The sequence below is a fragment of the Scophthalmus maximus genome, chromosome 17 (genome assembly GCF_022379125.1).
Source record: "Scophthalmus maximus strain ysfricsl-2021 chromosome 17, ASM2237912v1, whole genome shotgun sequence".
In the NCBI taxonomy this organism is placed as follows: domain Eukaryota; kingdom Metazoa; phylum Chordata; class Actinopteri; order Pleuronectiformes; family Scophthalmidae; genus Scophthalmus; species Scophthalmus maximus.
Window position 1 is genome coordinate 11,605,169 of NC_061531.1, and position 16,157 is coordinate 11,621,325.

The 16,157-nt window shown below is 42.6% G+C and overlaps 1 protein-coding gene across 2 annotated transcripts in view; it reads right to left on the reverse strand.

Annotated features, from left to right (window-relative positions):
* Positions 1-269: 269 nt before the first annotated feature.
* The window catches only part of LOC118288986 (adenylate cyclase type 9-like), a 28,338-nt gene continuing 12,450 nt past the window's right edge, over positions 270-16,157 (reverse strand). The window contains exons 2-9 of one of the 2 annotated variants that reach the window (XM_035615608.2): positions 9,586-9,758; positions 7,817-7,930; positions 7,201-7,457; positions 6,943-7,045; positions 6,184-6,392; positions 5,792-5,951; positions 5,364-5,506; positions 270-4,845 (exon numbers count right to left, since the gene is read on the reverse strand). In XM_035615608.2, coding sequence (XP_035471501.2) covers positions 3,498-4,845; positions 5,364-5,506; positions 5,792-5,951; positions 6,184-6,392; positions 6,943-7,045; positions 7,201-7,457; positions 7,817-7,930; positions 9,586-9,758 — 2,507 coding nt within the window. In that variant the 3' untranslated portion in view covers positions 270-3,497. Of the gene's footprint in view, positions 4,846-5,363; positions 5,507-5,791; positions 5,952-6,183; positions 6,393-6,942; positions 7,046-7,200; positions 7,458-7,804; positions 7,931-9,585; positions 9,759-16,157 lie in introns of both variants that reach the window. The other variant, XM_035615607.2, reaches the window with a different exon arrangement.

Below are 16,157 nucleotides of genomic sequence, written 5' to 3' on the forward strand. Positions count from 1 at the left end.
CTATTATTTTGTATATGGTATTGGATTAACATGACTGATTCATAAACATGTTGGCAACAGATATACATTATTTATTTAATATTGTATAAGCTGATATAGTTATATGTATCTTACCTGCAAAAGTTACATAATAAACCAAATAGCATAGGTTACACCATAAAAATTGAGTTGAGAACTCGTACCTAAGTATTTGAGATCATGCACTTTGTTAAAATCCACTAGCACAACTGAATGTAGTGTACAGGCTATGAATTCATCCAGACAACCAGTCCCAACAACTGACTTTATTCAATTTTAACCTTCACTTGCGTAACTATTAGCGTGCTATATACAAAAAGGTTTCCAGAGAAAGCAACAATCCATTATAAATTGCCTGGAGCAGGCTTACTGAAGTACTGCCTACTTGCAGACATCTTGTAGTGCCTAATTGATTTTATTTGGCCGGTTTGAATCAAAAACAAGGAAATCTGCAGTGACTGAAGCCTTACTGTCCTAGTGTCGTTTCTTTTAAAGATGACATGGTTCACTAAAATGTCCAGGTCACATTCCTGCTAAGGTTAAAGCATCCCTTGCAAAACACACACACAGTTTTACAAACACTCGTACATTTTTACACACATGCAGGCTACCAGAATACACAAATATTATTCCAACATTGTTAAAATTACCCAGTTCTTGAGACTATTTAATACTCTAGTACATGCGCTTATATAAACAATAGAAAATGCTCAGACACTATACAATATGAAGGCATACTGTACATAAAAAGTGAGCGCCTTGTGCAAATGTGTTTTAACGGTGAATATATAAATGACCTTTCTTGAACATGCACAACACATCCTACAAATTAGGAGGGAGACAAGACATAACATACAGAGAAAGTTCATGAGATGGTAATGACATTCTTTGGCATCAAAGTTTCCCCCGTGTGTCATTCTCCTGGTGCAGAATGTCACTTACATCTCAGTGAATCCAACCAATTCAACAGATAAGCACATTTTTTAAGAAAAAGGTAGAACAAAACAAAAATGGCAATCAAATATGTGAGTTGACATCCTCATCTTGATGTTGTCACAAACACTAATCCAGAAAAGAATGTTTATAAAAACACTGTATTCAAAACAGCAAACAAACTTACCAAGAAAAAGAAGAAGAAAAAATGTAGCTTATGCGCTTTACCTGAAACTCAAGTATGATGAGCTCTATTAAGAACTTACCCTTATTTAATAATACAATAGTTATTCTAAGTGTCCCTTTATCGTAGTGAAACAAACACAAATTCTGGACTAGTTCAAGAGTTGTGTGCTCATAAGCGAAAAGAGGCTCGTTTTCCCTTTTAAAATCACTGATGTTTAGCTCTTATTATTGCATTCATAACAACCACACTTAAATCTGAGAAATAAATGCAGTACAAAATGGAACACACAAAGAAATTCTTAAAACTGCAATAAGGCCAATTTATATGTTTGGTAAATTTACATTGAATTGTATTTATTAAGAAAAGGCACAGCTAAAATTGTATGACCTGTAAGGAAAAACAGTAAACATTCCCGTAGCATAAGCTTTTCAGAAAATAACAAGCATGTTCAAAAATTAAACCAACTTACAGGTGACTGAAAAAAGTTAAGAGAAAAGTTGAAAAGGCACAAGCAACCCTAATTTCACTAATAGACAACAAAGAAATTATTTAACTATTAGGGTTATGTTTAAAGCTGGATGATGAAAGCAGACAATTAGTTTTAGTCTTTTTGTTATTCTGCAATATTCATCTTATTTACTTTATAACTTAAAAGTAGTGATTGTGAAATAGTAATTGAAAAAAAGATGGTCATTAATGTGCTTTTCAGGATATTCAAATTGTCAAAAATAAGTCACGGATGTGGATTTCAGTCATACTTTTTTTTGCCTCTGAGCACACAATCCTTTTGGCTTAAAAAACAGTAATAGAGAATATGTAACAACAAGAGATGTTCAGTAAGTTAGATGTCCTTAATAATTTTACACAACAACATTGATTCAATTAAGATAAAAAGAAAAGAGTAAAAACACCTAGGGAGTCATGGGAAATACATTTGGTGCACTGCCAGTGCTATCACATTAAGTTTCATGCCATTGCGTGACTGAAGCCGCTAATGCGTCCTGCTAACTGCGTCCCATAATGTCTTTAAAATCATAGAAACTCGAGAGGGCAGCTTCACGCAAACAGTTCAAGTTTTGTCTCACAATAAATACAACAAAACGCATTAAGTTTTGATTTGCAACATTCCACTTTGATAATCGATGTCTCGAAAGCACTATCAACCAGCACACAGTGTAATCCCAAGCAAACCTAGGGCAGTTTCTGTAATCAATCGAAAGTCACAGCTAAGGACACTCTACAGGTACAGCAGTCCCTTGTAGGATCCATTGAAATACTCATCACTACTAAACACAAGCTGGCTTCCCAACAGAGTTTGGATCATGGGGCAGGGCACAAACACTGGTAGCAGTAAGCCTCATCTATGGCCCGGTTGTTGCAATGCATGCTGATTAAGTGTAGCTGAGAACCATCATGCCTCAGTACTGAGGAAATAGAAAGATCCTAACAGACGCCAGAGAAAAAGCTGCCACATGAGCAAACACAATTTTTTTTTTTTTAGACTGCGTTCCTGAAGTGTTCCTCATCCAGCAGTTTCACCAAGTCAGTCGGGTAACTCATAGGCACCTCTCCTCATTAGACCCTGCATGATCTCGCTACACACACACACTCAAACACACTGTATGCATACAAGCACAATCACACAACACCTTAGCCCATATCGATTAGTCTCTGTTGTGCCTCGCAGGATGAGTTATCTGGCTTCCATGAAGAACACGGAAACAGGCTCGACTGTGTTGTAGTGCAGATTTTACTAATACATATGTTGGAGTGATATCTTATTTTCCTTAACTCCGCACACCTTATGATTCTACTCACACTGTAGCGCTTTCCATATGTATGGTCAGCTTTCTGAGCTCTTTGTGGATGAAAGGCAAAATATCATAGAAAAACATGGTTTACAAAGTAAAATTGTACCAAAAGCAAAGCATTTTTTCATTTTTTTTCAAAAGTTTGCTAATTTACAGTTTTCCCTTTATGCTATCCTTTCCTCACTCAAAAATGTTTTGTCTACACATTATTCTATTCTAAAGGCACTTAAAAGACATATGAAAGGAATAATCAAGATTGAAGGTGTAAAGATAATCAAGTACGTTTTTGGGAGACGATGGCATCTGTAGCATGCTAGAGAAGATTCAGAGTCAGCCATCACATCGTCCCACTTTGTCTCTATTCCTGCCTGACACCCTACAGTTATAACATCAGCCAATCCGATTTACAGTAAAAGCAACCTGCCGCGTGAGTGATGCAGAAAAGAAGCCTGTGGATGATTTGATAGTACCACATGTACAGTAATCCTACAAATGCCAACTGGCAGGAACAAGAGCTTAAAGGGTAGACAATTCACTGTAGCAAATTCTTAAAGTCTGGTTAACTCTCCGGCTTTACTGCCATCCTCATATTTGTCCTTCTTGACGTCTTTCGGGGACTTTGTTGAATTTTGTGGTGTATTTTGCTGGACTGAGGGTGAGATGGTGAGCTGTTTGTTGTTTGCAGAAGAAGGAGGTCCTTCTAGATTGGTAACAGGTGTAGATGTCAGGCCACTGTGAGACTTAGACTGTCTGGCATGAGAAATCTCTGTAGAGGGCCGTCGTTCATGGCTGTCCGCCGCTTTCTCATGGCTAAGCCCTGTGCTAGTAGAGGAGCCACTGCTGGCACTGGGTACAATAGCATTGGTACTGCACGCAGTAATGCTGGTTGTGGGCACCATGCTGGCAATTTCATCAGTGGGCGAGCGCCCAATGCTACCATCAACTTGTGCCCGGATCTCTGGCGAAACTGAGAGTTGGTACTGAGGCACAGGGCCACTGTCACTGCTCTTAGGGTAAAGGAAGGTCTTCATCTGGCCTTTGCCCTTGACGTTAACGGTGCCACGGTAATCAAACTCATAATCCATGCCACTGAGCACACAGTAGCTCTCCTCGCTGACCTGGACACGACACTCCACACCTGTTGTATCCATGCGACTGGCGATGTTTACTGTGTCTCCCCAGATATCATAGAGAAGTTTGGTGGTGCCAATTACCCCTGCTGTTAGAGGACCATGGTTGAATCCAATGCGAAGCTTAAAGCCGAATCCCAGCATGTTCTTGTTGAAGTCATCAACCACCCGCATCATTTCTAGGGCAAATTCAAAAAGAGCGCGGAGGTGGGCATGGGGATGTGCTGCATCTGCACACTGCTGCGCATTGAGACCAGCTGCTGCCATGTATGTGGCACCGATGGTCTTGATCTTTTCAATGTTTGAGAAGGCAGGCTTCCGTAACAGCTCATCAAAGTCACCAATCAGCTCATTGAGGACACGGTAGCACTCCTTGCCTCCCTCGTAGCTTTCCTCATAAAACTCGCTGAAGTTAACAATACTCGCAAATATTACACCGACGTTGTCGTGGTTTTTGGAGTAGCTCTGGGTGACCTTTAGCTGCTCAGCTACATGGATTGGGATGATATTGCGGAGCAGCCAGTCGGCCTGGTCCCTCATGTTCTGGATCTTGATGCGGTGTTGATCAGCTTCCACGTTGCCATGGTAATGCAGGCGGTAACTGACCTCAAATTCACGGTTAAGGAACCAGACAAGGAGTAGGAGAAGAAAAAAGGACACGCAGGCCTCAGGGCCCAGCAGGTCCTGTGGGTTAGGGTCTACTGGGCTGTCAGACATGACAATTGAGCTGTTACTGTTGTTACTGTTGTTGCTCTGCCTATCAGACCTAGTGGAGAGAGAGAGACGGACAGAAAGACAACGAGAGGTTGAAAGAAATGCAGGGAAATAGAAAACAGAAGGTTAGAACTTTCTTTTCAAAATGAAACTTCAATTCACCTAACTAATCACAACAACGTGGACACAAGCTGCCTGTACCCTAACCAAAATCAGGTTTCGTCATGCAGGCAATAATAGTAAACTAAAAAAGTAAACTGCATGCTCCCTAGTGGCTTGTGGCTTAGTACTCTTTTTGAAAAAGAGATGTAAGTAGAAATGATGTTGATCATAAAAATGCTAACATTAACCATAGTGCTTACTATAAAAACAGACTTTTGGCAACACTGGAAGAGATGAAACACAAGCAGCTCTAATTAATTCAACGAGTACAACCAGACATCCAGTCCAAGACCCAGTATCATCACATGAAGTCTACACTGCTACTCAAGACAAAATTTAATTATATAATTTAAAAAAACATTTTATTCCATTCCATTCATATCTTCACAATAAACAGGGATGGTGTACCTGCAGGGGGAGCTGAAGAGCAAGGCAAGCAGTCCTAGTCCCACCAATGTTGCTAGAGTTGAGCGCATCCAGTAGCTGAGCTGACAGAAGTTACAGTACTGGATGATGGCTATGATGACAGCACAGCAGATGAACATGGTGAACTGGTGAAAATAGAGGGCAGAGAATAATATGAATTAGTTAAAAAAAGAATCCGGTATTGGCAAAGATAATCACACACTGCAAATTATACTGACCATGCTTAACATGCTGTAAAATTTAAGACATACTTTGAATATAATTAACAATGACTCAGTGATGGAAATTTGACTTGTAGCCCTACAAGTAAGATGCCTTACTGGTCAGAAGCAAGGCCCACGTCCTGAGGAGAAAACTCTGCTTTTGAGACAGCGCCTAACAGAAATACCAATATTTCTACTAAGGTGTACCTGGATGGAGAGATTCATGTCACAGGTGACATGGGAGAAGACGGCCATGGCGGGTACGGACACCAGGAAAGCTCCTATAATGTGACGAGCCGTCCAGCCTGAGATCGCCCTCATCAGCACCCGAGTGCAATTCAGCGTACTGTCAAGGTAGAAAGCCATGCTGGAGGGGAAACACTAGGATTTGTTATTGATACAGATAACTGTGGTGGATGAGAACTTATGATGAGTCTTAATTTCACATTTGAGTCTCCTGTTTGACCCCAGCCTGGCCCTCCCTTGTACAAAAGGGTGATTTAAGGTGAGCTGATCAAACCAAGGATCATAAAAGAAGACCCATTCATCTCAGCGATACAGTAAATGTGGATCAGCCCCCCCTATGTTCAGTATCTCACCATATAGAAAACAGCAGAGCCACAGACTCCAGCAGAGCGGCTACAGCTGTCAGAGTGAGCGCTGGTGTGGACAGATTCTGCTGGGTGACCACTGGTCGAAGGAAACAAGCCAACGAGAGAGCCACAAACACTGAACAGCATAGCAGCATGTCCAGGAAAGAACTGAATGTCGGACTGGCTAAAGTCTGAAATGCTGCTGGTGCCTCCACCTGGGAGAGAGAGAGAGGAAAATGGGAGACAGACGGGGTCAGGTCCCTCTATAAGAATAAAGAAATACTGACAAATACTCCCAAAGAAATGTTGCAGCAGCAAAAAGAAAATTAAATCTATACCAATTCCTATGTCAGATACTTGTATCAGAACAATGTAGCAACAGTTGCAGCCATGAGACTGAAAATGCACTTCTGTGGTTGCAGCAGCAGAGGGCATCACAACCTCATGACAAACTACTTTGAAGGTCCTGCAGTGATTTCTCTTTGCCGCAGTCTTGACCAGTCTGGTCATACCGACAAGATCCAGACACTCAGAAAAATACAAACGGGCAGAAAGCCAAAAAAAAGATTCAACCAGATACGCACACAAAGGTAGACATCAGCGATGGGATGGCTTGAATCGCGAGAGTCAGACCAAAGGCAACTGTTAAGCTCACAGGACTTGATAAAATCAAAAATAAACGAGCCCAAAAGTATGCACATAAGTATATATATATATATATATACCATTATGTCACACACAAACATAGCTCTCACACACACACACCTCTTCCTGGAAGCTTATCCGGTAAGCTGACTCCAGGCTATTCTCCAGGAAGGTGAGGCACAGCTTGTTGATAGGAGGTCTGTAGAAATAGTCTTTCATAAGGCTGTCAAAGGCATAGAGGAAAGTCAGTAGAAATTTCATACCATTTCTTACCTAATGAAAATCCAATCACAACTTCACATTAACAACTGAGATTGACCGCCTGATCGACTATACATAGAGATCGCATGTTCTGAGTGATTCGGTTAGTTTGTCTACCTGTCCTCTTTGATGACGTCCACAAAGTGGGCGTCGCTCCTCTCCCTGAAGTTCTTGGACCGCAGAGGGATGAGCGCCGAATGGTCCATGCCCATGGCTCCTCCGCTCCACGTCTTCTTCTCCTTCTCCTGCAGCATCTCGCACAGCGACGTCTGGCTGTTGTTCAGGGCCTCCAGTCGAGGATTGAGCAGTCCGTTCAGGGCCTTGTGGCTGCGCCCTGCAGGAACTACTGGGGAACACTTCAGATGTGAAGAGTCCTGAGGGAGAAAGGAGAAGTTCCGATGATTAAATCTTTGTTATGGCATGAAATGATGTAGTGTGAATATGAAGTCTAAAGCTTTAGAGTGTGCTACAGTCACATCAATTGAAATGTGTATCTGTGGCACACACTTTATTTGTAAAACTATGTTTGAGTTCTTCCTTTTGCTGCTGGGCCAGAGTAAATATAATATATATAAACATAATAATATTAGTCCTAATATAGCCCGAATACCTTTGATGGAAAAATAATGATACACTGATAGCGACCTGACTTTTTTCGAACTAGAAAGTCATACGTTAGATAGACATTATACAAGTCTCATCTGTTTGGTTCAGGTATCACCATCAGGCTAACTTTGCTGCTGTTGGTCTTGTGGTCGTCATTGTGGCAGCCATTAATCACCGCTCCTTCCTCCGAATCCTGCTCCTCCCCTGGTATCAGGACCACACTGCAGGAAAGACAGGGAGACTGGAGGGGGCATATGAGAGGAAGATGCAGCATGCGAAGGGGCAGGAAAGAAGAAAGAGAATTAATAGACCGAGAGATAGAGAACAAGGAGAGCAAAACATTCTCAGCTTTGACTGCAGCAGAGCTGCGGCAGTAAAAACACAAAACCCAACACAAAAAGTGACAAGTGTTCCATACACTAACTAAATGTCATCTGCTTAATATTATTTACTTCAGTGAGGATACTGCTAACAAGAACGTCAGCAGGCACCGAGAAAATGGAAAGGGAGACGGAGAGTAAACAAGAGTCTAGAAAAGCTCAAGGTCTTCATTTTCATCCCACTCATCCTCTTCAAACAGAATGGAAAGTGTGTGTGTGTGTGTGTGTGTGTGTGTGTGTGTGTGTGTGTGTGTGTGTGTGTGTGTGTGTGTGTGTGTGTGTGTGTGTGTGTATGTGTGTCTGTGTGTGTCTGTGTTTGTGTTTGTGTGTGAGGGAGGGAGAGAGAGAAAAGAAAGAAATAAAGAAGCCATCTGATGAGAAAAAGCCAGGAATGGAGAAGTCAAGCAGTTGTACGCCGGAAGTCTTGAGAAGGGCCTCCAGTCTCTCTGCTTGAGTTAGCTCATTACCATACCAGGAAGCCCCGCTGATTCTCCTGCCTCCCACCATACTCCATCCTCTTTCTGCTTCTTTTTAAGCAGCTACCCCCCCCCCCTCCAACCTGCCCTTGCAGAGACTTGAAAGATCTAGGCAGGGATCACAGGGGGCACATGGGTACAGAGAGAGGAGGATGGTGATTATAAGGTACAGAGGCGCATGGTTTATAAGATAATTAAAAGGGAATAATGTGTTGCACAGCTTTGGAGGGTCCATGACCTAGTGGTACAATTTAAAAGCAAATGAGAATTTTCCCTTGAAGGCAGAGCTAAGTAGGACATAATGGATGGACATGTTCTGAGCTGATGAGCACTCTGGGTCAGTTTTGATGTAGATGGCCTGCTGGGGAGAACCGCACATTCTACTGCATAATTGATAATCTCTTACTGTTTTGTTATATTATTTCCTTAATGAAATGCCAATTTCATGCTTTGGAAGGGAGACCAGGGACAGTTTAGTAACTGTTATATTTAGTACATAATAGCTTTTTTGTGCATGAAAAAGGTCTGCTAAGGCCAAAGTCCGCGGAAAAGGGAAACCTTCTCTCCCACAGAAAGCAGCACTGTACAGTATGAGACAAGTAATGCCACTTTTGACCATTTTAGTAGATCTCCACAAAATAAGGATCTAATGAGATCTGTTGTTCTACATGTATGAGCATGTATGGTTCCCAAGGTTAAATCATGCAATTACACGGAACAAACAAAACGATTCAGTTGCATGATGATAACATGGATAAAAGCCAATTGTTTGTTCACATCTTCAACACAAGACAAAAATAAGCATACAAAAAAATGTAAACGTTAAAGCCTCTGATACACCCACACAAACAAAATCACAGAGAGCAAAATGATGAACACCATCACCATTAAGGCTGTAGCAGAACATGCAACCCGGTGTTCTTCCTCAGGCAATATACTGTAAATGTGCAATGAAAAAAAGTATCCAAGAAATATACTTACTTCTTCAGCACACAATGTTGCCTTTTCATACTATTTTCTCAGAGACAGCGTGCACTCACATTGGTTATGTCAGGGCCCGGGGTGCAGGCCGGAGGGGCCCCGTCAGGTGTGTGCACCCTGGGCATGGGACACCAAGGATCTGCATGCTCTGGTCCAGCCAACCCCAGCTGGGAGCAGTTACAGAGAGACTGAGGATCCACCTTCCTGCGAGAAATCAGGTAGGTCTTCAGGCCTGGAGAGAGAGAGAGACAGAAAAAGAGATAGATGGAAAGGCTGCGAGAACTGGTCACTGACATATCAGTTCTTGGATTGGCTAGTTGGAACAGGTTTGAACAGGTTAGTCATCCCAGTGGGGATAAGGGTTGGATGGTTGTAGAGCTGTTTCAGGATTCAGCAGAGGCTGAGTACCCAGCAGGACGAATTCAGCCAATTATATAAGCAGGTGCCGGCATAAAACTAAAATAGAGAGAGAGAGACTGAATATCAAACTCTCCCACTTGAAAAAACACAAGGTCAAACTCAACTGATTCTTGTTTCCGTATACATCCATATACATATTCAGTACATAAATATGATAGAGAAAAAGAAAAAAGAGACTTACACTAAGATGATCACCAATTTCTTTAATAGACCCGCAGATTAGTTTTGTGCTCTGTCATTTCTTTTGCACCCTCCTCATCAAACCTATCATGTCCCATGTATCTTGTATCTATTCTCCCTATACTGATTTAATTACTCATATATGCATCACACAGGTTGATAGGCCTCTTTGTGTGGGGTTCATGCATGAAATCTAATGACCATGAGACAGTTCCAGCTTTCAGACAAAACAGGCCAAGGCCAAATATTTGAACACCTGCTACCTCCCTTGTCTATCCACATGTTATCATGTCCATTTCTTCTACAGGGTGAGTGTGCGTGTGTGTTTTTTGCAACTTTAGCCCAAAATTCAGGTTTCTGAAATGAACAGTTTGCCCAAAAATTAACATGGGAATGTGGCGCCAATTTTGATCAAAAAAGTCTTGGAAAAATGTCTGGACTTCGGTGCATGTCCACAAGGAGCTTTTTAGGTAACATTTAACAGCCTTAGATGACTGGGTCACCAGTTTTATTTACAACTGCAGACATATGTTTTACTTCCTTCCATACATAGTCAAAGAGATGAGTTAGAAGGGCAGATAGAGAGACAGATACACCTTTAGTGTTGAGCACCCTAAAACATGGCTAGTCAGCTCACTTGAGTGTACGGAACTGAGTCCTGACCTCCCTTTGTCTGCAGCAATGTAATGTGACAAGCCACAACCACAGTAACATGTATGTGTGTATTTTTCAGTAGCACAAGTAAGCACCTGTGACTGTGTGCTTAGCCATATAATTCAACTGAAGCCACAGCCTCAGGCTCTGAGCACTGTTCGCTTTAAGTATTTCAGACAGGCCTGCCACTGCCTCCCCAAATGCTGAGCCACCCTGGGGGTGCACTCTCTGACACACACACACACACACACACACACACACACACACACACACACACACACACACACACACACACACACACACACACACACACACACACACACACACACACACACACACACACACACACACACACACACACACACACACACACACACACACACACACACACACACGTACAGATGCAGACACAAGGCCTGGAAAAAACAGCCCCTCCAACCCACTCACCCAGTCAAACACATACTGAATAAACACAGCAGGCGGAGGTGCAGATGGACGACTTCGCCGTGGCTGGATCGATAGCCAGGTGGATTCAGCTATGGGCAACAGCGTCGGTGAAACCCAGCAACAACGTACTAATTGCCCGCACCAGTGATGCAGAATGGCACAGCAGATGAGAGGAGGCAGCAGGAGACTGAGGGGAGCTTTAGACTGCCTTCAAGAATGAGCATTTGTGAGTGTGACTGAGACTGACTGTCAAAGGTGGATCCAGAGACACAAATATGCCCACTGCGCTGACTGATTTCATTAGTCTGCTAATGAAATCCTTCTCTGCCTCCCAACACGACACACTGATTTCTGCATGGGTGAATGGTGTTATTTTATTATTATTTATTACTCTGCTCTCCTTCTGTCCCTTAAAATCTCTGACTACCCATAAGACACTATGTTTTCTCAACTTGCAGAAGTACCACAGTTAGAGATATATTTAAATAATGGATGTGAAGCAGGAACAAGATGATGATGTCTCAGTTAAATGATGTCTCATTTGACTGTGGGTGGAGATTTACATAGGTCTGATGTTTTCTCATCTGAGATTTCTACAAGCCACATTTGGGAACATTTGAGTCGGAGAAACATTCACGCACATTTCACAAAACTACTAAAGTATGTAAGTCACATTGTATTATTCATTAATATATTTAGAGTCATGATTAATGCAAATCCTTCTGCTGTAAAAGCAGAGTGCTGAGTATAAGACAGGAACCAAGCCAAATCCACCTAAACAGAAATCACCGGACCATTCAGCCTCTATTCCCCTAAACTGTAATGGCTTATTAAAGATAATGAAGTATTTCAAGCTAGATAGTATGCGCACCAACACACTACTAGAGATAAAGGATGAGAGCGGAATATATTTATAAATATAAAAAATATTAAATATTTATTTAATATATTTAAAGAATAATACCGAAATTAACACAAAACAGATAAATTGTCACATGAAAACAAACCTGGAAGTGAGTCAAAAAGAAAAAATTTACTCAAAGGAGACAATAATTTGCTGATAGGGCAGATCAGCTGTAGCCAGCCCTCTCCATCTCGTCCCTTTAGGTCAGCATTTCTGCTGTATACATTCTGCAGAGGTGGCCAACCACCGCAATGTCAGGAAGTAACAACTACACAACTCTGAAGACAGCTTTTTATTTGAATTGCCGGATATAGGAAGTGGAGTTACATTTATATTTCGTGTTTATATTTTGTCATACTCAGGAAGAGAACCGGGTGTCACGATTAAATTCGGGATTCAATTGCCATCCCTTCCACAGTTCAACGTGGATGTATGTTAGACTGATCACATCTTGTTGTCAGCTTGTCACAAGGAATCACGTCACGTGGCAGAGTCCTGACAGCCGGAGGAGAGCAGGATAAATCGACAGCAGGAGCTTGAAAAAGTGCACAGTATGTTATCTGTACTACGTTTCTATGGGGCGTTCCATGGGTTCAAGTGTCTGCAGATGTTGTGCCTGTTCCAGGCCATTCCAGGGCAATCTGTCGTCTTTACGATCAAACCTCATAGCAGCTGAAATTGCAATGTTGTCAGGCAGTAAATTACAGCTCTGACTAACTGGCCTGACCCGCAGCTGGCTCTTTTGTCCACTTCAATGGGGTCTAACATCATCAGTATACGGCTGTGCTCTAAGAAAAGGGTGAGGGAAACTTCATGCTGTGTCTTCCAATCGATTTCTCCTGTTTCTTTCCAGCAGTTTGCATATGTCTGTCTGTGCACATCTGTTGGAGGATCTGTTTTGCAGGTACATGTGTGTGTTTGCCTCTATCCATCTCTGATGACCCTGGGGTAATTGAAGAGCATCATTAGTGGCAGCCTCTGGGTGTTACGGGACTTGAAGTGTCCTGTCCGGTGCTATCAGCTGACAGGGAACAGTAGATAACCTTTCCCCATGAGAGCCCAGTCACATTATCTCGCTCTCCGAGCCCCTTTGATCAGGACAGAGGAGAATGACATGAGGAAAAGCACTTTGCAAACAAACAATACCATCACCTCTAAAGCCTCCTCATCACACGTCCATGCTGTTCTGCGACAATGGCCGTCCCCGAAACCCCACTCTCTGCGACACTGAAAGTGGCTCAGTGCAGAGGCTTGCTGTGCCCAAACGAACATATACTCAGATATGGTGGATGGATGCCACTCACACGTCGCGACTGCAGTGGTAATTTTTCGACACGCAAAAGTGACCCCCCCCATCTGCCCTGAGCAAAGAGAAGGACAACTAGCAGGAATACATATTACCAGGTACAAAAAACCTGGATGCTACACACCTTGTATAAAACAAGGCACGCAAAATGCTGAGAATAAAGGATAGCTGGCCAAATCGTTATTCAACAAAAAAAAAGTGATATACAACAGACGAAAGATAAATAGTGGAAAAATTACATTAAGGCTACAGGTAGCATGATTTTAGTGCAACAATTTTTGTGCTTCCATTTGTGACCCAAGTGGGACTGAGCAGCAAATGCTAGTGTCCCAGGGAGGTTAACTAAAAGCAGTAGGAGGTGGAGGGAAAAGTCTATCAGAGGAGAGCTGATCAGCTTCAGTGTGTGCACACATACACATTTGCACTTCTTTCTTTGCAAGGACACTCATTGACATAATGCATTCGCCTGACATTAACCATTACAACTCAATGTTGTAAAGTGATGAGCAGCCTAAACACACACGTACACACACAGAGACATCAGGCACCTGGTCTTTGCATAATGACAGGTTTGCCCTCCAGGGCCAAGTATTGGAGCAGGAGGGCAGTGGAGCAGGTGCTGCAGAGAAACTAGCAGGGCAAGGCTGGGCAGCGCCCCGTGCCAGTTGGCACTCCTTCCGCTGCATCCCCATCTCGGGATAAACTGTACATCCTGTCCCTGTCGGTGGCGTGGGGGGAGAGGAAAGGAGGGACAGGAGGCAACCTTCAAAGTACGACAGGTTGTTTAGGGGGACTTTATTACTGCAGCGTGATTTGCAGAGGAGGGAAGGTACAGATTACAGAGATAGATATTTAGGAACGGTTAAAATTAAAAGAATTTAGAAGAATTGGAAGCTAGGATGAGTCTGATAGTTGGCCGGTGGAGGCGGTGGAATGAAAAATATCTGTGTGCGCTGTCTGTGAGTGAACCCATTCAGTCACAAAGCATGAAAGGCATGCATTTCTTCACAGAGGGACTCGGACAGTTTGACAGTAAAGCAGAGGCAGAGAGAGAGAGAGAGAGAGTGTGTGTGTGTGTGTGTGTGTGTGTGTGTGTGTGTGTGTGTGTGTGTGTGTGTGTGTGTGTGTGTGTGTGTGTGTGTGTGTGTGTGTGTGTGTGTGTGTGTGTGTGTGTGTGTGTGTGTGTGTGTGTGTGTGTGTGTGTGTGTGTGTGTGTGTGGGGGGACAGGTGGGAGTAGGGGAGGGTGAGCGCTGACCTTCCTCTTTACAGGTGAACACTTCTGCTGAGCCCGATTTTGGCTACGTCTGAAGCATTATCGGGCATGAAAGGCGAGCAGGATTATTCACGATGTCAAATTAAGGTCAAACTGTCGCCTCTGTCAGACGATGTAAAGCGGAGTTGTTTTCACAGTGAGTGCACCGTTTCACATGCTGACTGTGCCAATAACATAACTTGTGTCTGCCGAGTAATATACAGGACAGGATGTTTCACCCTTTGCTTTATTTACTACATACATTTTTAAAAAGCACAATGAGCAAAATGCGGATTCTTTAATATATAGGTTGTTCGTACACAGGCACTTGACTAGTATCCAAAAAGCACACATTTATCAAAGTCTTTATTAAATCTAGCCTCTGATTGATTTACAGTGGGCAACCCGAAGAGATTCATCAATACTACTTAGATCACAGTCAGTAATTCTCTGGCTGTATTAGGCCTTTGTTTGCAACACTTTCAGATCATTATGATGAAGTACCTCTATTTTCTATTTCTGTCACCGGACCGCATTAGAGGAGAACAGTAGTGGTTAAGGGTCAGAACCCCAAACAAGGGGCCAAAACATACATTTTACGGGTTGCAAGAACATAGCTGTTTTCTTAAGGCTTAAAATGCCTTTTTTTCTAGTATTGTTATTTTTTTAATATTTAATCTATTTCCTTTCTAAAACAAATGGGGGGAAAATCTCTCTTTGATTTAACATGTCAGATCTGGTAGTTAGATGGCAAGAGGTCACAAGTGTGATTGATTTATTTTAAAAGGTAAGGAGCCACAGCAGTAGTACTTGCCTCCATGCACAATTTAAGGCACAAACATCTAGCAAATTTGATAAACTTGCCATATTATCATATTCAATTAAGTCAAGTAACAAGCATTTCCAGGAATAGCACAAAATCTGGAATTCAACAAACATGGTAGTACAGACCACTAGAGCCACGCTCAGTTGAACCTGCACAGCTTAGGTTCTTGTTAAATTTCTCAGAAACCTCAGATAACCCACAGTGACTTCTCTGTACACGTCGTTACATAAGCTTGAGTTCATAAAAAAAGAAACAGCAAGTGTTGCACGCCACCTGGGCTTTCTCAGGACATTAGCTCTCCGAGTTTGGGACAAAAACACAAAAACAAATGTGCATTACGTCAGAGCACTTCTCTGCTTACACACAGACATGCTGTCCCAGTACAACAAGCCATATTGAGGGCGCTCTCTTCCTGTTGCAATCAACATGATCTGTCAGCATCCTTCCCCTTTTTTTCCTGTCCCTCACAGCGGTAAACAGGGGTGTCCACCAAAACAAACATTCCATATTTGGCCAGTGTTTTTTCCGGGCCGCAAGCCGGCCCGACCGAGGCTCACTCAAAATGAAAATAAAAACACTTGAGATCTCACCAAAGTCTTTAACTCTCGCTTGGCTGTGTCGATCGCACACTCTCTGAGCTC